At 43.7% G+C, this 23,750-nt stretch overlaps 1 protein-coding gene across 2 annotated transcripts; it reads left to right on the top strand.

The window, feature by feature from the left end:
- Positions 1-3,528: 3,528 nt before the first annotated feature.
- DYRK2 (dual specificity tyrosine phosphorylation regulated kinase 2) lies at positions 3,529-14,906 on the top strand (the record flags this gene model as incomplete). 2 transcript variants are annotated; one of them, XM_082308393.1, is made up of 3 exons in its annotated part: positions 3,529-3,770; positions 4,566-4,702; positions 13,305-14,906. In XM_082308393.1, exons 1-3 carry the CDS (start codon positions 3,716-3,718, stop codon positions 14,904-14,906), a joined length of 1,794 nt encoding a protein of 597 aa, XP_082164519.1. In that variant the 5' UTR covers positions 3,529-3,715. The 2 variants fall into 2 exon arrangements, with proteins under 2 accessions (XP_082164519.1, XP_082164520.1); XM_082308394.1 differs by lacking the exon at positions 4,566-4,702 and having other exon boundaries at positions 3,725-3,770.
- Positions 14,907-23,750: the final 8,844 nt, after the last annotated feature.

Below are 23,750 nucleotides of genomic sequence, written 5' to 3'. Positions count from 1 at the left end.
CCAGCCAGCCTCTCTCGCCCTACAACTGAATACCAAAGCCCCATGTAATTAAACCCTAACCAGCATCCACTTTGGAGAGGTAAGAGGACTCACATGGGAGATTTCACAGTGATGCTAAGGAGGTACAGTGCTCTAACAGGACAACTAGATATGAACTGGGTCCTGAGGCAGCCTGGCAAAACAGACCTCAGCAACCCCTCACAGTTTGCTTGGAATTAATATCTGTCTTGGTCACAAGGGCCCTGACCGAATGGCTCAAGAAACACAGCATGCTCTGTATCTCTCCTCACTGTACTAGCGTATTATCAACAATAATGCATTTTAATGTACTATGTGGGCAGGAACACTTTTAGACAAGGTTTTACAGATAACATGTTTTATTCTAGACTATTCTGGTTCTGTTTTTTTTTTTTTTTTAAATGAATTTTAATTTTCTCATTCAATGGTTGTGATTTAACCACTTTATTTTTACCAAATAGTTGCTAATTTTTGTTCTAGCACACTTTGTACAGTTTATCACAGGGGAATGATACCTGTAACAGCCCAACCGAAGCCTCTTCAAGACAGCTGCAGCAAGCAGCCTTCTGTTCCCACCTATACCTCCAACTGCTGACCAAGATCTTCACCTCCTTCCTTAGGTGGCCGCCGTGGTGCAGACCTGGTACTGCCCGTGTCCCGCTGAGTTGGCACTTTCCAGTCTGCAGGCCTGTTTGGGTACCCATCTGGAAAGAAAGTCTTCTCTTAAAAATAAGTGCTTCGATGACACTACCTTACAAGCCCCTTGCAAGTAGTCTGACACTCACGAACGCTCAGTAGATTTGTTTGCAAGAAAGGGAAGACTAATCTTCTGTCATTACAGGTTAGTTCACACTTTTGGGTAATAAAAGCTGAGGGAGCAGGAAAAAGGATCAAGAAAACCCCGATTCATTTTGCTCTCTACTTTCTGAGCACCGTACACGTTCTCCTGTCAGATGCCTAATACGTATTTCTGTCCTGGGAACTGAAGTCTGTTGATCTCATCTTGTGTAGTACTGGTCTGGAAAGTCCTGATATGTTCAGTTGGCCAGTATCAGAAATAAGAAAGTTTTGTGGCCGCTCAGCGAGACATAGTTCAAATTCCTGAGTGTAACACTTGGTGTGAAAGAAGTAATCTTTGCTTTGTCTTTGAGTATTTAGGCTTTGCTTCCTTCTTTTCTTTGTAGAGCTGCGACTATGATTTTGAAGAAGGCTGCTAAAGGCATTGCTATTTGCAGTCAAGGTATTTTACAGTTATATTACCATGTTCCTCCTCTTTGTCAACCTAAATCCTGCATGAAAGAGGCTTTTAAACTGAAGTTTCTTGTACTGCATTCAGAAGGAATCAAGATGGGCTTGCCCTCATCTTGAGTTCCACTTCAGACTCCATCAGGTACTACCCTTGACAGCAGCTGCCAGGATGGATTGCAGATGGAGAAAGAGACGGAGAGGAAGAGAGGCATCTAGGCAGGCCCAAGCCCACTCTGAGGTTTAAAGACTAATGCTGAAAGATTACAACGCGCACAGTTTTAGAAAGGGAATAACAGGACAAGTATCAATGTAATGTGCCTCCACTGACTTAATTAAAAGATTGTTTACAATGTGATAGGCTAACTCTGTTTTTCACATAGTTTTTCCTAGTGTTCCAGGACTGAACAAACTGTGGAAGGCGTATTGTGCATGGTGTACCCGACTAGAAAGGGGATGAAACAGGACGCTTAATGGGCTTTCTCTTATTTCGATGCTTAGGCGTAACTAACCCCACAACACGCATGAAGCCATCTGTGACTTTGACAGTCAGAGGATGCATCATTTATGATGAAGTAAGAACTCCTGCAAGCCCTACGAAAAGATAATCGATATCAACTTCAGTTTTTCTTATCTAGCTTGAATGTGAACAAGCTTCTTGCCCCTTCCCCTCCTTAGACTAACTAGAAAAGTATCTTTGTTTTGACCATTCCTAAAACGTTTCAGGTATCTCACAAAGAACACTAATATTATCACAGCATTTGTTATTCTGATGCTTTCGATGTGCACGCGCTGCTTGGGAAAATGATGGGAAAATACTGAGGGTAATCAGAAAACAGCATTTATGCACCTGGCAGCCAAGGGGAAGGGACATGGGGAGTGCCTGTGGACATCTGGGGGGATACTGAGGGAGGCAATGCCTTCTTTCTGCTGCAGTGAAGGGAACGGATTAGGTGGGTGTGGGCGGGAGAAGGTATGATTGTTTTCTCTGCCTGACAGGAGGGGTTAGGGAAATTGTTTATTTCTTTGTACCAGTACAGGAAATGTCTTTGTTTATGCATGTATCTGTGGCACTGGAAGAGGCAAAGTCTTTCTCTCTGGCAGCAGGGATGGATTTTTTTTTTTTTTTTTTTTTTGCTTAGGCATAGGAAAAGGGGAGATTTATTTTTCTGTCTTTTTCTGTGATGAAAGGAGATGAAAGGCGATCTGTCTACATAGCTACCAGCTGTTTCAAAAAGGAAAATACGCGTGGTCTGTACAGACTTCAAAAAGGGTTGAGCGTAGGTAGGAGTGTTCATTCCAACGCTGTCCCAAGCTGAGCAAATGTTCAGATATCTATTTTTGGCTCTAATGACGCTCAAACTGACAAACCAGGAATTCAACGCATTGTACTCCACAAAGCACGTTGTACAGTTTGGAAAACAAGGCGAGCAACGCCCCCCCGCACTCTCATTTCCCTCATTCTAGCTTGAGGCACTCGTGACTCCAGGGCAATCCCAAAAGCTCTTTTCCCGCACTGCTATTTTTCAAGTTTTCATCCCATGACACGTTTCAGGCTATTTACCCTTCCTCCCACGGTGCCATCTTTTGTCCTTCCAGTCTGACACAAGTGACCCCCGCTGCCTGAGGAGGGGTTGGTGATCCTCCGACTTCAACCCCCCCCGCCCCGACTCCCACACACTCCGATCTCCCCGCCGCCATCGCCCCCCTCCCCGCCGCACACACCGGCGCTGTCGGGGCCAGGGGCCGGGCGGGCGGCCTGCCGCTGCCCGGCCCCGGCGGGGGGGGCGACGGGGCGAGGCGCAGGCTGCCCGCCGCCGGCCAAGATGGCTGTGACCCCGGGGGGTGACCAACGGCCGCCAGGCGGCCGTTGGGCGGGCGGCGCACGGGAGGCGGCCGTTGGGCGGGCGGGGGGGGGCCGGGGCGCGCTCCCCACCCGGCGCTGAGGGAAGGTGCGGGTGCCCGGGGGGAGCGGCGGGCCGCGCCGCCGCCACGGAGCGGAGCGGGAGGGGAGGGAAGGGGCGGCGGGGAGGGACGGAGGGAGGGGAGGCGGCCGACGGGGCGGGGACTGCCCCTCCAGTGCGCTGTGTGTCCCTGTTCCGCCGGGCGAGGAGGAGGGCCCTGTCCGGCCGCCTTCTGCTGCCCCCCTCCTCCGTGCGAGGGGACCGGGGCGACCGGGGCGGGGGCGGGGGAGGTGATGAGCTTGGGCCGGGGGCTGCGGCGGCGGCGCGGCTGCTGCTGCTGCTGCTGCTGCTACTGCGGCGGGAGGCGACGGCGGGCCGTTGGAGGGTCTGTCCGGCCGGCCCGGGGCCAGGGGGATGCAGCGGAGGACGTGTCTGGGTCTGGGTGTAGCTGATCGGAGAGGAGAGGCAGCCGCCGACCGGAGAGGCCGAGGAGCAGCGGAGGAGAGCCACCCTGACATGCCTTTTCCTCTCCCTCCTCTCCAGCGGCCATGTTAACCAGAAAACCCTCAGCTAGCGCCGCCGCTGGTGCTGCCTACCCAGCCGGTAAGGAGAGGGCCGCCGCGATCGCCACCGCGCCGGGCTGCGGGCCCCCCGCGCCGCCCCTGCCGCGCTGGGCCAGGCCGCGCCGGGCCGGGCCGTGCGGCGCCGGGCGGGGGCCGGGCCGGGGGGGGGGGGAGGCTTGGCCGCCCCGCGGCTGCCCCCGCAGCTGCCGCCGCAGCGGGGCCGTGCGTGTCGGAACAATGATCCACCCTCCCCCCGGCAACCGAGCCCGGGGGCCGGCGAGGGGCTGCGCGTTCGGCTCCGGCGTGCTGTTGTGGCGAGTTCCCCTCAGGGAAGGGGGAAAAAAAAAAGAGAGAAATCACTTAGAAAAACGACCCAGGTAAAATTGGGGATCGCTGCGTTTGCCGGAGCGGCCGGGTTTGACAGGGGGCAGCGGTGCCCGTCTCCTTTTCCCGCTGCAGACTTGTGAACTCCTGGCGGGTCCCCGGCGGCGCCGGGATTTGGCCGGGCCAGACGGCTCGGGAGGGGTCGGGCGGCCGTCCAGCCCCGAGGCGTGTGCGGGGCAGAGCCGGCTTGTTCTCCCGGTTAGGCGCCTGCCGGTGGCGGGTTAATCTCGGATGAAAGGTTTAGCCGGGCGAGCGCGGCCCGCCCGCGCTATTAGCCGGATCGGTGCGTGTGTGCGCCGCGGCGGTGATTAGCTTTTAATGGCTTCTGCCTAAAGCAAGACGGGCGGCGGTGCCGGCGGAGCGCCGGGGCCGCGGGCCGCCGCCGCCCCGACGGCCGCGCTGCCCGAGGGGCCGCCGCTGCCCTCCGCGCTCACCCCTCTGCTCTCCGCAGGCAGGGCAGGGGACAGCGGCCGCCCGCTGCAGTCTTCCCCGGGCACCGGAGCCGGGGTCTCCCGGGCAGGAGCTGGGACCGGCCCGCCGTCGCCCCTCGCATTGCCGCCGCTCAGGGCCAGCAACGCCTCCCACACGGTGAGCCCGGGCACGGGGCGGGGGGCCGGGGCGGGGGGTGGGGGTGGGAAGGGGCGTCCGGCCCCGCGGGCTCGCCGCGCCGCCGCCGCTCTCCTTTCGCCGGGTGTCCTCCGCGGCGGGACCGAGCCCTCACGGGCACCCCGGGGCGGGAGAGGGCAGGGGCCCCGCCGCCGCGGGCGCCCAGTCCTGCCTAACGAGGTGGTTTGGTGCTTAAGCGAAGTGCATTTAATTTCTCTAGACTCCGATCAAACGTGCTTGTTTGTTGTGAGACTGGAACCCTGTGACTGCACTGAGAAGCAGCTTTCTCGCTCCCTTCCCCCCCCTCCCCAGCCCCCCTTCAGTCTGGTTTTGTGTCTCGTTTTCAGTGACAAATTCGATCTTCCACACTCGCACAGAGGAGCTGTTCTGGTAAATGCATTTTTTGAGATGACATTATTTTGGCAATGAGGTTAGTCACTGTGATTAAAGGGTCGCATGAACTGTGGTGAAAAATGAAGGCTGTTCTCCCCTTACATGTCTGATTAGCTTAGGCCGATAGCTGTCTTCCCTAGAAATAGCTATCCCTGTGCTCGGGGACAATGATTGGATGAATCTGACTTTATTGCTGCAGTAGTTTACCTAAAGAAATAAGCACTGATGGCATGAAAAGGATGTTATTTTCCGGTTCTGTGATATCTCACATTATCTCCCACTCCTAGTTAATCTACTAGGAATGAAACTTCCCAAGTATGCCACTATATATGGATGAGAGAGGGTGTATCTGTCCTGAAGGCATGACAGAGTAGAGAGAGGGGTCTATATGCTGTCATGTTAACACTAAATATCTGAAATTTTTATTGCATACATTTCCTTTTAAATTATGAAGGATTTCATACTGACCCTGAAAGGCATTGATGGCATACTTTTCTTAGAATTAATGAGTTCTTCATGGATGCTCACATACTATCTTCATAAACATATGGCAGAGCTTTAAATGGTAATGTGATTATGGGCTAGTGGAAGGTGAAACTGCATTTAGATATTAGTGTTTCAGTGACTTTCTATGTAGCTTCAGGGGTAAAAGCATCTTATTCAAATCCATTTATAGAAAGAATTGGCTTAAATTAAAAAAAAATCAGTATATATAGGATGTTCTCAAAAGGAATGACGAATATTCTGCAAATTCAAGGTGGAGCTGCATACTTGAGATCAACATCATTGTACATTTACGTAGCTGGGGTATATATCTGAATCGTTCATTAGTATCAAAGGCCAATTTCTTCACATTCATATACCAGTTAAGTGCTGGTTGATTTTAGAGTTGGGGCAGCAGCTTAATTTTTTTATAAAAACTGAAAAGAAGGGACGTAGTACAAACAGCCTGGACACCCATCATGAAACTGCACATACAGATGGGCCCATAAATAACAGGGGCCCACATGTAACAGAGCCCAAGCTTAATTTAGGATTTGTGAAAGCGCAGTGGTCCAGCTATATATCTGGGACTACTTACTAATTTTGGAAGTACAGAACTTTGGTATTTTTATGCATAGATTTATATGTATGTGTGTGTGTATTATATATAGTGCCTGTGCATGTATACATATATATATAAAGATTAAGTCTTTATGAAAGCGTGCAAGGGGTGTTCAGGCATTACGTTTCTGCGTTTCAAGTATTTTTATACATATACCGTTGTGTATGTACACATATGTTTATATATAGTATATATGCATGTGTGTGTATATATATACATACAGATGAAATACTTATGGAAGCACACGGGGATGATCAAGCATTATATTGCTGTGTTTTGCATCCCTGTAGATTCTGACTTGCAAACTCTGCCTTTCCTTTGTGATACAGAGCCTACTCTACAGTATTTATTTAGCCTTGGGTACCATTACAGAAATACCTCAGACTGCCTTTCTGAATTTTGTAGGTGGTTATTTTGTGGTTGGCTAACATAACTATTTGCGGTAAGGATCAGATGTGACATCAGAATGCTGGATTTTAACCTAAAAAAAAAAAAAAAAAGGGCTATCTGTTGTGTGATCTTTCTATAAACTTCAGGCCCACTGACCTCAGCTGATACTGACTGATTGAAACCATTGGTTTTGCATCCCACTACTTCCTCCAATCAGACCTATTTAAAATGGAACATTTCAGTTTTCTTAAACCATTTTCCTTTTTTGTGTTCATTTGCTTATTCTGTTTTCATCCCTGTTGTATCTATGTGACTTCTATAATAGCTAAAAATTGAGAGTATTTCTGTTTGTGTTTCAAACTTTCAGAAGGTATAGTTTGCTTAAGTGTTTGAACTTTCCGGTGGCTGGATGTAAGCGTGTGCATTGTATATAGTTGTGAAGAGAGATTGAGATTGAAGATAGTTTTTTGTTTAAGCTAAAAAGTTTTTCTTTTCATTCAGACAAAGGAGAACTCCACTACCTGTCGTATTTCTTGCAGCAGTGAGTTGTGTGATCTAGCCTCTAGTGAAACTGTTTTCTCCTACTTTAAAGTGAAGTTTCATTCTTCGGTAGAATATAATAGCACGGGAGAGCACGGGTAGAAGGGGGGAAGATGCTGTTTTACACAGGCTTCATATAACAGGGCAGAGGTTTTGGCTGCAGTCTCTGCAATCACAGCAACCTTTGTTGCTAAGCAGGCTGTTGTGCATTGTACCAGGGAAAGTTTTTGTTTATTTTTTAAAAAAATTTGTGGCTTCATCCTAGGCTTATTTGTGTCTGCTTCTGTTCCTGACTATCTTTTTGGCTCATGGTGGAAAGCATGAGTTTATTTCCATCCCCTTGTCCTCTTCATTTTCCTCTCCAAAGTCATTGCTTTCTTTCTTGAAGCCTTAAGTTCTTGCCTTGATGATTGGAACCTTTTTCTGTTCACTCTCTCCTCTTTCATTATGGTGTTCGTACATCCACTTGCCATGCTGCAGTAGAGATTATCCTGCTTGCCTGCTGCTCTGCTCGTGTAAGTCCCCACCCATCTGTGAGTCCCTCTCCCAGACTCTTGTCTCTGTCTTCTGCCTACCTCCATCTCTGTTCTTTCTTATTTGGCACGTATCCCTGCATTCTGCACTCTTCCTGTTTCTCTTGCAGTAAAGCAGTCTTAATCTTTTTCTCCTCCTGTCTAGTACTGTAACAACAACCCATTTACAGTTCATGATTCAGTGCCCTCCCTCTTCAGGCCCTTTCTGAGGTTTCCCTACAGCAAGCCTGTTTTCTTTTGCCACCAGGGATGAATGTCTATTCATATACTTTCGCATCAGTCATTCAGTCTTAATCTTCAAAATTTTAAATTTAAAAATGTTTAAAAATTAATTTATATTATAATGGAATGGAGATTCCTGGACTCTATTAACATGAAGATCTGGTGGGTCACATGCTGCAGATTTTTATTGTGGGCAGCTGCTTTAAAGCAGGTAAAAACAAGAAAATACCTTCCTATTGTGGTGTTTCCATGTAATAAATTGCCACAGAAATGCTGTCAGGTTTGAGTGGAAATAACTATACAGTCATGACGTGGACTTTGCTATATCTAGATTTCTTTGGATGTTTCTCCTTCTTCTACATAAAACTTGTGTCTAGGGGGAATATGAAGCTGTCTTAACTTTTAATGGGGGGGCTCTGAAATTTGGGCTCCAAGTTGGGGACTGTGCTATGGGGACCGCAGTACACATCTCTCATATGTGTACACTTCAGCTTACTTGAAGCATTCAGTTTAGCGTGCATTGACTGTCCTTTTTGGTTTCAACACGCGTAATACATGTGGAGCGTCCCAGAAGTATTCAGACTCACTGCACCTGCATAGGCCTGATGGGAAGAAAAAAATTTATGAATCAGTATCACTCTTGAGGCATAGCTCTGTCTGTGAAAATATTTGCTATATAAAGTCAAAGTTAACTTTTCAAAAAATAAGCTTATAGGGACCAGATATGTCAGCAGCAAAAAATCTAAATGATGTGTTTTTTCTATGGCTCTTGTGTGTTTTTTCTATGGCTCTTGTTGAGCTACAAGCTCTTTAGGACAAGGGCTTAGTCCTTTTTGGTGTATAAAACCCATACTCAAAACCATTATGATAATCCTGCATTATTGTTATCATACTAATTAGCAGCTATTTTTAGTTCTGAACCGAGGAATGCTGTTGAATTCACTTATCAAGGAAAAAAAGGCCTTTTGTACATTTGCTCAGTCTGTAGTCAACAAAATAGACAGTGAAGCATGCTACACCTGATACTGTATGCCTCTAGCATGTTAGACACAGTAGGGCTGAAACTGGCATGCCCAGAAATGCTGTAAAGAAAGGAGTATATAGCGTAACATTTATTCTTTAATTAAGTTACTACTTTGGAGCACTATTTCTCCCTTGTCCTCATCTATGCAAAGTAATAGCAGATAAAGACATCTTATTCCTGTGCAGTATTTCAGCAGGCCGTCATGATTGCTCTATTATAAAGATTCATTTTATAAACCTTTTTAGATTCTGATTGACAGCAAAATCTTTTTTTCTGGGGCTTTGCTCAAAAGAAAATGATAATATATAGCTGAAGCATGTGTCTGTCTTGGATAGTTTTATAGGGTGCTAATATCACACCAAGTGACTTTTACAAAGATGGAATATGATACAACTGCATAATGTCCTGATGGTTTTAGAAGATAAAGTTGGGAAGAGGTATATGCTCCTGTGGTGTTGGATCCTGTAGTCATAGTCTTGCAGAAGGTCTTGAAACAGTCCGTTGCATTGGCTGAGTGTTACCACAAAGGAATTGTCAATTGGTTTGCCTTCTTGTTAGGACTCAGTTTTATGCTAATTCTGTGTTGTTACAGGTCTGTAGTCTAAGTATAGCAAGTTACTATTCTACTTCTGTCCCTAAACCCATTTGTGAAAACAAAACAAAAAACCAAACCCCAAACACTCCCACACCCCAAGAAAAAGTAGGGGTTTTTATTGTTTTGCCTGGTGTCTCTACTTCAAAGGTTAGGTGAATGTTTTCGGCATAGCCGTCAGCTTCCATAAACTGAGCAAACGAAAGTTAAAGCAGAATCGTAGCGGCGATTTCGAAGTTACAAAAAACTACTGAGAGAGGAGAAAAAAACCATTGTAACATTTGCTGTTTTGTACTTGTTGCCAGAAGATTCAGGAAGATTAATTCTTTGAGTTCAAGCTTACCTGTTATTTCAATATGTTTTATGGAGAAAGGTGTACATCAGTAAGGTTTTGAAGACGTGCGCACTATAAAAATATGTAAATCTTAGAAGGTGTAGATGAGTCTGAGCACAGGCAGTAAAATATGTAATAAGTAAGCTGCATAAGTGCATGCAGGTTGTCAGCTGTGTAGGTTGTTGGTTCTGGAATTTACAGGCCCATCTGCAGAAGCAAAAGTGAGACGGGTTATAAACCTCTGAGGCTTATGCTTTCGGATGAAAGGCTGATGGAGCTTCTGTGTACCGGGAACAGTTCGGTACTGCGCTAAGAAGGCTGTAGTTCTTTGTAGCTTCCCAAGCCCATTAGTTGTGGTTCAGGGAATTTACAGCGTCACTGGTAAAGCCTGTGGAGCTTGTAAGCAGTGCAAGCCTGAACTTGACAGCAATCTCAGACACCCAGTAGCCAGAAGTAGATAGGCAGAGCAAAGGGCTGGTGAGAATCCAACCCTCATCCAGGTTGGAAATAGAAGAAGAGGTGGTGATTCTTGAGCAGGCAGTACCCTGAGATGGGGAGAATCCATTTTTTGTATTGAAAAAAAAATGAACCACATTTGTGGTTGTGATGTGTCTGATAGCTCTGAAACTCCTGTTGGGGTTTTTGAAAGCAAAGTGCGCTCTCTTCTCCCAAGCTTTTGGAATAGAGCCTGTGCTAATTTGGTGTCTTTTCTTCCACAAAGGAAACCAGTGCTACTGTCTACATCTGCATTTGCATTCCCAAGCAGCAGCTGACTGAAACTGGCAAAACCGGTCACTTTGGATTTGGGGTGAAGCTGGGATAATGCTGGTGATTTCATTCTGCTGCTTGGAAAAAAAAAAAGCCAACTTGTGAGCAGCAAGAGAAACCATGAGGCTGCCTGAAGGTGTGGGAAGCAGAGCTACGTAGTTTACACTTTAGAATATGTTTGCAAACATGCTTTTAGGAAAGGAAAGGAAAAGGAAAGGAAAGGAAAAAAGTTCCTGTTGAGAGTGGATAAATGTTTGTTTTTTTCCCAAGCCCTTATACAAAGCAAATAACTGAAGTTTGAAGAATTCCCCGGTACATTTATTGAAACAAGCAGTGCTTAGGAAGGGCAGAACATAGTTAACTCTGAAAACAGGTGACTCAAGTGAAAAAAAAATTAATTCAAGATGTGAATTGTGGCAATGAGTACTTGGATTAAGAAATTCTTAAAGATGGTTTTCTCCCCTATGCTCTTTCTTCCTCATTGTGCTTTAGTATTGTCTACTCCCTGTTTGTCCAGATATGTTCTGCTTTGTTGTTCAACCAGGACTGCAGAAAAAAAGTTTGTAGCTGGAATTTCCTAGCTTGAGTACTTGTAGTCTGTACAGTTACTCTGCTGCTTCACTGTGCATTTCTCACTTATGCAGTTTTGCAATCCTGCATGTGGTGAACCTCTGACACGTCTTACTAACTAAATCCGGTTCTTCTGAGATGCATCATGTAGCAGCTCTTGGGGCTGAATTTTCTTTTTTTCAGTAACTACTGTTTATATAGAGGATCAGGACAACCTTCAGGAAACTGCTACTGCAGTGTGCTTCAAACTTGACCTGAAGGAATTCCCTGTAGGCATGACAGGCTCGTTAAATTCCCTTCATGATTTAATTCCTGGTGCTTTTGAGACATCAAACTAGGCAGGGAATTAATGTCGATGTCCTGTATATCCTCATTGTGCTTAAATGTTACAAACATCTTTGCTCTGAATTGCAATTGTGTGGTAACGCTTTCTGAGATTGATCAAATTTGATAGTGTGAGCCCAAATTGCTCTGCAAATAAACATACACAGTCAAACTGCAATGATGAAATAAAATGGACCAGTTATTCAACGTGACTCAAAATGGAATCAGAAGAGCAGTGAACTCAACAGAACCAATCCCTGAGAGCTCTTGTTCTTACATTGTGTGAGTTTCAGAGCTGCAAATTTCAAAATGTTATCCAAAGGTGAAGCTGGTGTCCAGCTGGCTACTCCTTGGGAACAAGTTACTGAATTTACAAAAAAGTGCTTCTGCCATATCAGACTGATAGCTTAACAGAAGCTCAAAGTATGCTAGCGTCTGTGCTGCATGTCCTGGTTTTCTCATTAGGAAGCACTTCGGCGGTTGCAGCACAGATTTCATTGCCTCATATCACAGCACACAATTGTCATTTTCTGATTTCATTTCAGCAACCTTAAGTGAACAGGGAATGTGTTTTCCTTAGCTGCCTAGAAAGAATAAGGTTCAGATTAAAAGTGCTCTCAACCCTGGCTCGATCATCTGTCTGACAGTATCATTGAACTTTTGGTTAGTAATTTGGCATACATATTAAGACTGGTGAATCAGCTGGAGAGACAGCAGGGGAATTCTTCCCACGTTTGTATAAGACCAGGCAGAAGACAAACTAATTATCCTCTACTTTAGAGCAAATGAGGAATTCTAAGGACAGCTATTTTAGTGGCAAGTATATGCTTGTAAATTTCTCATTTCTCCTTAAAAATAACAGGTTTTGAGCAATAGTTGTTTTCACACCCCAGTACTTCCAGAGTTTCTTTGCCTGAAAATGCTGAATGCTGCTGTTTATTCCCTTGTGAAAACTGTCAAGAACAAATGCAATTTCTAAAATCAACTAATGCTTTTTTCCATTAGTTTAAAATAAAGTTACTTGTATTTTCTTCAAGGCAAAGATTTTCTTTCCGCTCAAGTCTGTATCAGTCCCCAAACCTCATCTTGGTTAAAAGTTATTATGAGACTGGTTTGGGAAAGTGCTAAAGGATATGTTTATGCTTCATTGATCTGAATGCTGTGCTGAATAGTGACTGTCTCAATTGCAAGCAGTGAATGGCATCTCTTGAACTTCAGAAACGTGCAGGTTCTTTTCCTCTTTGTGCATGTCACAGCACGTTCCTTATTGCCTAAAATTGGATCTGGAGCTTTTGATATACAGCAAATTTAGGAACAAGTTAAAATCTTGATTTTTGTGAACAGGTGACTGGGAGAGCCTTAGCCATCTAAGTTCTAGCAGGCATTATATATTGATCTCCAGCATCAATAAAACTGCTACTATGTTCTGTAAAGTCTAATTTAATGTCCCTCAAGCATACTTCTTGATATTACAGGACTGTTGCCTTGAAGATTCCTTGGAGGAATTGTTAGCTTATCATGGTAGCACATCTTTGATTGCCTTGTTGCAAACATTGTAGAGAGTCATAAAAGTGGCATTTGAGAAATAAGGATCTGGAAATTTTAATAGCATCTAGCAGTATCACAGTATATGTGCTGTATTTTTCAGATTATCTGCGGACAGCTGACTTCTAAGAAAATACTTAGTTTTGAGGTGATTTAGGCAGGATGGCAGGTTGCAGAACGAATGGTGAAGCATAGAGTTCATGCCTTTCTTGTTAACTGGGTATGTATTTATTTTCAATTTTAGGTTGGAGGCAGTAAGCACACAATGAACGAGCACCTCCATGTTGGTAGCCATGGACAAATCCAGGTTCAGCAGCTGTTTGAAGATAATAGTAACAAGAGGACGGTTCTGACGACACAGCCAAATGGACTTACAACGCTAGGCAAATCTGGATTGCCAGTGGTTCAGGACAGACAGTCAGAGAGTGCTCACAGACGACAAGGGAGCTCCAGCTCTTTAAAATCTACTGATGGAACTGGGAAGGTGAAAGCCTCCGTTATGACACCAGAGCAGGCAATGAAGCAATACATGCAAAAATTAACAGCTTTTGAGCATCATGAGATTTTTAGCTACCCTGAAATATACTTTTTGGGTCCAAATGCAAAGAAGCGGCAAGGTGTGACTGGTGGTTCAAACAATTGCGGGTATGATGATGACCAAGGGTCTTACATACAAGTACCCCATGATCATATTGCATACAGGTATGAAGTCCTGAAAGTTATAGGGAAAGGAAGCTTTGGGCAGGTGGTGAAGGCCTATGATCACAAGATGCATCAGCATGTGGCGCTAAAAATGGTGAGAAATGAAAAACGTTTCCACCGCCAAGCTGCGGAAGAAATTAAGATCCTGGAGCATCTCCGGAAACAAGATAAGGATAACAACATGAATGTTATTCACATGTTGGAAAACTTCACATTCCGCAGCCATATCTGCATGACATTTGAATTGCTGAGCATGAACCTGTATGAATTAATAAAGAAAAACAAGTTTCAGGGCTTTAGCCTGCCTTTGGTCCGCAAGTTTGCCCACTCAATTTTACAGTGCTTGGATGCTTTGCACAAAAACAGAATCATTCACTGTGACCTTAAACCCGAGAACATTCTGTTGAAGCAACAGGGTAGAAGTGGTATTAAAGTGATTGATTTTGGCTCAAGTTGTTATGAGCATCAGCGTGTCTACACTTACATTCAGTCACGTTTTTACCGTGCACCTGAAGTCATCCTCGGCGCTCGTTATGGGATGCCCATAGATATGTGGAGCTTGGGCTGTATTCTAGCAGAGCTTCTCACTGGTTATCCACTTTTACCTGGAGAAGATGAAGGAGACCAGCTGGCTTGTATGATTGAGCTATTGGGCATGCCTTCTCCAAAACTCTTAGATTCATCCAAGCGAGCCAAAAACTTCGTGAGCTCTAAGGGTTATCCCCGCTATTGCAGCATCACAACCTTGTCTGATGGCTCTGTAATACTTAATGGTGGACGCTCTCGGAGGGGAAAACTACGTGGCCCACCAGAGAGCAGAGAATGGGGTAATGCGTTAAAGGGATGTGATGATCCCCTGTTCCTTGACTTCTTAAAACAGTGTTTAGAATGGGATCCTGCTATCCGTATGACACCCAGCCAGGCTTTGCGGCATCCCTGGCTAAGGAGACGGCTGCCGAAGCCTCCGACTGGGGAAAGGGCCTCGGTGAAGAGAATTACAGAGAGCACTGGTGCTATAACGTCGATTTCCAAGTTACCTCCAACTTCAAGCTCAGCTTCAAAACTGAGGACTAATTTGGCGCAGATGACAGACGCCAATGGGAATATTCAGCAAAGAACAGTGTTGCCAAAACTCGTTAGCTGAGTTTGAAAAACCCAATGCTGTTAATATGAGAGATACAATGTGGCTGAGCCTTATTTGTATGAAAAAGTAGCTCAGATATACATTTTTATTTGCTCAATAACTTTATTCATTTGTATCTTTCAGCACTCATTTTAAATGTAAGAAATGTTGATTTTGTTTTTATAAAAACACGGGGACAATGCTTTAAGTTTTTATACTTATTTTTTAAAATGTTTGTCTTCTACAGTACAATTAGCCTTACTGTAACTAGTGTGACACAGTAATAAACATCAGTGGCAGGCCACTGGTTACAACATGACTGTCATGCATTGCAGCGTGGTGTCAAAGGTATTAACCTTTCTCTTCCATGGTTCATATTAGGTTTCACCTGGGGTAAATTTGTAAGACTCTACCTTTTGGATTTTACGAGTATGGGTCTTGATTCTGCCAACACTCACACCTATGCCTGACTGGACTCCAGGGAGAACACTCAAAGAAATACAGTTAAACACCTGTAAACTTGTAATTTGAAGTGGAGCCATAGCATGTTACTCTGTCATTTTCTGTATGGTAGCCCAGAGAAAGTAGTGGTATCACTAATGATACAGTCACCTCCTATGGAATGCTTTCTCTATTCAAAAGTAATGTTTTTTCATTAAAATGAGCATTTAAATATAATGCAAAAAATAAGAACTTCCAGGACTAAAATGACTCTCTTACCTTGCGTGCCGTGTGACAGAGTGAGAGGAATGGGCAGTCGCAGGAAGAATGAAGATGGAAGTATGGCTGTTCCTCTAAATGTGAAAGTGACTGATGAGTTGGTAAAGCAAAATGTTCTGGACTTCATTTCAGGTATATAACATTGAGCATTCACGCTGGGCTTCTATTCTTCCCCCGCCCCCCCAGTTTTCTTTTCTCTCCTAATGTGCAGCTTGGTCTCCCTAGAGACATAGACAGAAGTGCTCATTCTGTCAGTTTTAAACTATAACTTCCAGACTGTTATGCTACATGGATTTCACAGATTGCTTTTATTTCTTCTGACAATGTTTGTCTGAGCGACTGTGACCTCTCTGGTACATTTACACTTTAGATCAAATCTGCATGTAGGGGCAAACGCTAGGTTACTACATTGCTTTCTGTAGAAAAGTACTTCACCTTAGACAGCATAACTGTAGATGGAAAGATCCTCAGTGGAAAGCTTTTCAGTTGGCAGACACCATCCTCGATGCTTTCTAATAGGGAAGAATTATCAAAGGAAAGTTAAATGGTTGGAATTTGATTTAGTCTATGGCATTTGTAGCTGAAAATTAACTTTGAAGGAACAGTTAGAAATACGTGTAGATTTGTTCGCGTGTGTGTGTGCTAATGCTTGGTTTTCCTTTTTTGCTTTTAACTGCATTCATGGAAGAAAGATGGTCTTTACTGAGGAATCATATCTAGACTCATGAGAGAAATATTCACGCGTTGTAGCATGTTTTCAACAGGAACAGTTTGAAATCTAAGATCAGTATTTCATCACGTACAATGGCTGTGGTCTGCATTGGATGTATAAAACATAGGAAAAGGGAATTTTAAAGTAGAACATAATCTAGAAGGGTTTATGGATGTTAGAACAAGACATACTAGAATGGATTGCATTAAACCTCAATAACTTTACTATAAGCAACATTTATATGCACAGATTTTACTGAGTTACTTGTACAAATTATGAAAAATACTTAAAGCATGGTCCCCTGAGAGGCCCAGAAAGTTTCCGGTTAAGTTCTCCTTCATATTCATTACTTTATCACTTACAGCTTAATTATTTTGTTTGGTTGGTTGGTTTATTTTTAATTTAATGTAAGACTGGGGGAGGGAAATAAATGCAAAATGACAGAATTCTCAGGAAACATATCGCTTAACTTCTTGCCAAAAAGTCAACACCTAAAGAAGCTCCAAAAAATAATTTCTGAGTAGAGGATGGTATTTGTTGATTGATAACTGTAAAAATTAGAGCATCAATCAACCATTTTTCTTACCTTTTTTAAAAAAAAAAGTCGTTTCCTGCCTCTAGTCAAATTAAATTATTTAGTGTTAAATGTTCACAACTTTTTACAATGTGTGTAAGTGCAATATGTAAACATGTATGAAATCATGTTAAAAATGAAATATAGTAATACAGCTAAGAAAAGTGGCTTTTGGAATATGAATATCCAGTAAGTTATGGTCAGTAAATTCTAAGTCTGGAAAAGAGATATATTAATTTTCATATAAAATTAACTGACTCTCATGACTGTGGGAATCCAATACTGTGTATTTTCCTACAGTAACTGGGAATCTTTACTTCCTCCACCGCCTGCTTGGCTTTACCGCTCCTTTCTACCTTAATTCCTCCCGCAAAAGTTAAGAAATAGGGATGCTTATGTCAGGGGCGGAAGAAGAATCACCCCCTTTAATATATTTTAAAGGGAACATTGATACATGTTCCTGCCTTTCATGGCAATTTAAGGTGAAGACATTCATAATGTTCATGGGTCATCGATGGGCTAAAACCACTAAATTTTCTTTTTCATGTAACCAGTTCTTAATGCCAATAATGCATTTATGATCCACCTTCATAAATGCTACCGGAAACTTTAAGGCCAAAATATAGTGTGCAGAGTTATTTTTTTAACCCAGATACAGTGCAACTTCCTCTATACTAAAGGAGCTGCTACATCAAGGTTTTTAAGTGATGTAGCTGCTTTTTATTGTAGCTTATTTATACCTGTAAAAAAGGGGGGGGGGGGGGGGGGAAGGACGTTGCCTCTTGCTTTGATGTGATTTTCTTCTAAGGGCTCTGATAATTAGGCTGATAGAAGTTGGCTTGGAAACAGTGCTTAGTCTCACATGTTACCATTGTCTGGGGATGTCTGAGCTATTTTCAGATTTAGTAATAGCACAGTGTTGTCTTGTCTTTGGTTGCAGTCTCACTTGGCTCAGTTTCTTGCACCACTGGAGTGTTCATTACCACTTAAGTGTATTGGAACAACAGAGTGATGCAAGATGTGTAGATGAACAATAGAGGATGGATTGTGCCCTTGGTGTTAACAATGTGCCTTTTGTTACAAATGCCGGTTGTAGGGCATGCATCTTGGCCTCTTTAACCCTTTGAATACTGGATAGTAGGGATGAAATCTATTTTTAAATGCTATACCTGTCTTAAAACATCCTGTAGATGATCGAGGCCTTAATAGAAACAATAAGGCAATCACACTGCTAGGGTGGAGAGGACACTCTGTTCTTGTAGTACGTCTTGTTAAGGGGTTAAAGATGGCCCTTCCTCATTGGTTGTACTTCAACATCAAATTGATTTTTTTTAAAATAAATTTTTGTTATGGTGACACTAGACAGAAATCAACTGTATTTGTAAAAATTTACCTCAAACTCTTTAGTTTTATAGTGTGATTTAATCCCAGGGCATTTGGTATGAACCAAAGTGCATTCCTTTTATATGTGCCTGGCTCTTATAAAGGTGGCCAGGGATTTTTACAATTTGGGTGCAAGGCACTTCAGCCACTTTTAACTTGGTGGGTGATTTGGAGTTATAAATGACTTCATGGGAATGTTGAAAACACTTTAGACATTAAGTAGCATCGGGCAATATTAGAATCTTTAGGAAAGGGTGTGCATTATTGAATGCTCTCCATTTTTTAGTATTTTTTTCCCATCGATAATAATTGTGGTAAGTACAAAAAGAACTCTTTTTCCAGTCAGCAAAGATTAGAATATTGCCCAGTTTAATGCTATGGTAGCATTTAAATAAAATAACGTTTGTGAATTATTGTTTCTAGGGGCTTGTACATCTCTGCTACAAATTGTAATTACTCAGTTCAACTGCTACAATTACGTCTAAGCAGTAGCTTGGGTTTTTATTGGGCAACGACTTAGACACGTGACTGTAATATGCTGCAACTGTGTGTACTGAAAACGTGAAAAACGATTGAATGTGGACTGTGTATATATGTATGTATAATTTTCTGTGAGATGCTGCTGTTGCCACTTAACATTAAAGATGTTGTAGTGGGTTTTAATCCTAGTGGCCAGTTTTATGATACTGTATGTATTGTACAGCTGATGACAGGAGTTAAGACTGTTCTAGTGAATATTTGTTACATTTTATTGTTGTGGCCAGAGATCATTTCAGAATAAAATTTTATGTCCTACTTTACTTCTCTCCACTGTAGTTTGGGTTTTTTTCTGGTCGTAACGAGAGCCCTTGGAGTGCTGGCACTTTTACAGGTGGAAAGGCCTAACCTGCTGAGGTCGATGCCAGCAGTGCCTTTGTCCCCCAGCATGCTTACTGGTGTCTTTATATAGTAATTACCCATTGCTGGAGGATGACTTTGCTGCTGCTTTATGTGTCTTGACAGCCTTGAATATTGCCCAAAGGCTGCTTTTGCCCTGAGGTTTCTAAAGTTCTTCTCAGGACTTAGGAAGTCTTTACTTGCCCCATACTCGAGAGAAAACGTCTTTGGCAGGAATTTTGCCTGCATGGGTGTTTTAATTTTTGTTTAGCTGCCTTTTAAAGATTTTTTTTAAAATAACAATAGATCTGATTTTACAAGAAATATTTGATTGAGAAAGGTGCGGTGTATATTCTTTTTCTTAAAACTGCTTTAAAAAAGCCCATGTTTCTGCACTGATTTTTGAGTCAGACTGACTTTTCAGAACTTGTCAGGCTTCATAAAGTCCCAGAATAACGAGAACAAACTACACAAAGCTGGTAGGCTAGGCTGAGCTAAACTCTGTTCACGTATACATCCAGAGTAATTTCACTGTTCAGCGCAGAACTGTCTTGTGAATAAGTGGCCACATTTCTCTTCTTGGTAACGTCAGTGTACAGCCAGAGCAGTTTCACTGAAAAGCTTTCTGATTCAGGTGAACCCAGGCGGGAATCAAGGGATTTTAACTGCTCTTTAGTGCCTCCTGTTCAGCATAATTGGGAGATTCCAGAGTACAAAAACCATCAAGATTAAATATAGAAAAACCCAGTTTACAGCCCCGAAGAGCAGCAAGCCAAAAATGACATCTTTGTGGATGAAAACCTATTTGTTAATTACTGTGTTCTTTTGAAGACAAAAGCCTTTTTAGTTATTTTAGCTTTTTTATTGGATTTCTTTTCCTTCTAATCAATCTCTCACCCTCTCCTCCAGGCATCTATCCCTCTTGCCAACTCTTGTACACTTCTGCCGCATCTGGTTTTTCATTTGAAGGAGGGTAGGGGCCATCTTGCCTGATTTCAGTTGTCTGGAAGTTGGGTTTTGGCCTGAGACTCCCAGTAGCTGGTGGGGAAGCCTGCATTGCCCCCTGCCAGCACCGCTCCCTCCCTGGTCTCCGACAGAGAGCCCAGGTCCCTCTCTAACACGGGGCCCTCACAATCCCACCCTGGGTGATGGTTTGTAGGTGCCGTTACCTACACAGTACTTACCTGAGTGATGGTCTGTAGGTGCCGTTACCTACACAGTGCTTCATTTTGTGAAGACGTGGCTTCCTTTGGATGTCGGCTGTGCATCTCTTGGGGTTTTTTACAGCAGACCAAGGAAAGAATGTGAGAAGTGTAATTATGATCGGGTACTGTGTTCTTCACTTCTGGGTGCTGCTACTTTTCTTAAAAGTCCCATTTTGTGCCATTTTTTTAAGATCTCCTTGTTGAAAGATCCAGCATGAATCTTACTCTTCATTAGACTGTGAGAAATTAAAAAGCAGGTAAATATTAAGGGAAGTATCTGTATAGGGCTGTCCACGGTCAGGAGCTGGTATTTTGAGGGAAAAAAGATACCTGTTGGATGAATAGGGCCAAATTTGAGGTAAGCATGATCTTTCCTGGCTCAGTGAAGGTTCAGTAATAACAGCGAGATCGGGTTGAGATTGGGAAAGTCTTAAATGCATCTCAGTGTCTGAAAACCATTGGTAACCTATTATTTCAGCGGAAGAATATCTTGCTTTGAGAGCTTGTCAGTTTAAACTCTATGCTAATCATTAAAGGATAAAGGTCTTTCCTGTAGCTAGAACTTTAAAAATATTATTATATATTTCTTTAAAAAAAAGTGTTTGTAATGCTATTATACTGCTAGCATAGTCTCATGTTTTAATGTTCCTGAGAGGAAGAACATTCCTTATCTTTGTCTTGAGTACACGATACTAGACGTCTCCCACCCATCAGATACGCTACGGGAGAGTAAAAGTGGCATTGATAGAACTGGTTTCTGTTCCTTCACAGAAACCCTCTGCGACTCTTGGAACTGGGGTTTCTCTGTGTTGTTTTCCCCATTTGGTTTTGTCTGTTTGTTTGCTTGTTTATTTGTTTGTTTTTAAGAAGTGCTTTCCAGCCTCTGCTGTGGTGAGTCTCGGATCTCTGCCAACCATCGAGCACTTTGGGATAGGGAGTACTGCAAAAATACTGTTTCTTTAGCTTTTTCCCATCAATAAACAGAAAGTCTAGCTTAGTACCAAACTCCAAAGACAGGGAATGGACGTTCACCTCCAGCTGCTGGGTTTGTCTCCACATCAGCTGTTAACCTGGTTCTTTGACTTCTGCATGAAGTTCAGCAGAAGTGCCAAGTGCTGCAGAATGAAATGGCTCGTGTGCGTCACTTTGAGGGGGAAAAAGAGACTACAAAAGCAAGGTCATGACACCTTTTTGGAGAAAGTTTGGGCTATAGCTGGAGTTAGGGAGAGGTTCTGCTGAGAAGTTCTTGGGCTGGGAGCTCTGCATGCCACCCTGGGAGGTAGCAAACGCAGTGTTCCTGCTAACAGGCTGGGAACTATTTTCCCTTTTTTGTAGACTGTGCTTTGGTTTGGTTATCTGCAAGCTGGACATGACTCTGCATACCTTATATACTTAAAGATACTGTCTGGAGTAGCTGCAAATGGTAAAGTATTACTTTATAACTAACATTGGTGCTGGGAAAACCAGACGTTCTCATTCAGAGACTGTCTGACCTGACAGTGCCCTGTGCATAGCACCCACAGAGCCCATATAAGACTGTCTAAATGCACAGCATTGCAAAATCGAGGCGCGGTGAAGTATTAAACCTTGATTAAACACAATGTGTGAGAGACGACGTGTCCACCAAGCAGAAAAGAAAAGCGATTGACAATTTTATGATACAGACTTTCGGCCAAACCCACTTTTCAAGTATAGTATCGATTTATTTAATAAGACCTCTTTAATTTAATAAAAATTAACTGAATAAAGAGATAATGTTAAGATTTTTATTTCAGCTTTAGTAAAAATTCCACATTGAATTTATTTTTTTTCCCGAGTGTGTGGGGTGCCTGCAGACACTACAAATATACTTCACTCAAGCCATCTAGGTATAGAGGTCTACTCTAATACCATCTCCTGACAGATGAGCAGGACCTAAACGTAAAGAATGTGTGTGCGTGTGTCTACAACGTATATATATATGTATGGGTGTGTGTGTGTGTATATATATATATATATGTATACATGATTCTTTGAAAAACAATACCAAAAACTCTGCAGGCATCTTTCCGTAGTGCTTTACAAAGAAAAGAGATGTGGCTTAGTTTTCCCTTTGCCTCTTTGAAGGTTCAGTATAAGCCCAACATCTTTGCGTTACGCATACGTCAAAGCAAACCCTCTCCACTGGAGTCCCTGTTTCACCAGGGGGATGCGCAGAGTGAGCAGAGCTGTTCTGTAGCTTACCCTGCTTGGCAACTGAAATTTCTCTTCTGGGATTAAAGCCCAAATACATGCACTTATACTAGGTTGACAAACTTCAGCAAAGAAAGAAATCCCAAGGCCAAGGCAGAGTTTGTAAAGCCCACAGCTAGAAAAAAACCCTCATTTCTAAAGATCTCAGTACTTGTCACATCCAGCTGTGGCACTTCCAAAATGGCCTTGTAAGATTTGAAAGACCTTCACAAAGGTCTGCGCAGAGACAGCTTTGCCCAGGACAGCCCTGGGCTGGCGGCCCTGCCTGCCCTGCACGCAGGTGGCACTGCCTCCGGCTCCCCTGCGAGGCTGGCGCTCCTCACCAGCTTCCAGCACTTCTGCCTTCCTCAGGGGACAAAGAACACTTCACGGACAAAAAAAAAAAGAAGCAGCGCTGCTAAGGAGAAACGAAACATTTGTGTATCCAGGGTACTGCATGCTAGCAATGGGACACTGCGCTGCTATTTGCCTGGGTGCCAGTCCTGCGAGCCGTTTTGCCCCACTGGACCTGCTCCTCCATGGACACCCATCTGTCCACCATGCCGGGGTGGACTGGCAGGCCTCGTTCCTCCCGAGCCAGCCTGTCACTGCTCGTGTCTCTGCCTGCAAATCACTTGCCAAAGGCAGTGAATTGCTAGTACGGCGCTTTGAAGGTGAAGTTGCTGCCATGGAGTACCCCGGCAAGGTGTCCCAGCCCTGTCCTTTTGTGCCTGGTTCCTGCAGAACCGAAGGGTGATGCTCAAGTAAAGCTCTCCCACGCAGCGGGAAGAGGAAAGTGCTCCCTACCCCAGGACTGGTGGCATCAGGCAAAGCAGCTTAGCGCTTGTCAGGGTGGGATGTGAGGAGGCTGTAACACACTGTGCTGCTGGCACGGGGGGGCGAATGTTTCCAATCACAAGCGTTTGCAGATGGCCTGTCTTAATTAGCTTTGACAAGTACCTAAGTTGCTGTAAGTTACACCACAAATGGGATCCTGAAGCTTTAATTTTTTGTCACTTTTAAATAAAGCTTTTTCCCTCCTCCTGGTACAGCATTTCCATTTTTCTTTCCATGTAAGGCTCTTGAGAAGAAATGAGATCTTTGCGTAGCTGAGGAGCTATATTTTGATTGACTAAATGATTTATAATTAGGAGGTAGCTCCTGCCAGTGCTCTTCATATGTTG

The sequence above is a fragment of the Platalea leucorodia genome (assembly GCF_965183815.1).
Source record: "Platalea leucorodia genome assembly, chromosome: 4".
In the NCBI taxonomy this organism is placed as follows: domain Eukaryota; kingdom Metazoa; phylum Chordata; class Aves; order Pelecaniformes; family Threskiornithidae; genus Platalea; species Platalea leucorodia.
This window is presented reverse-complemented; position numbering and strand designations above follow the sequence as displayed.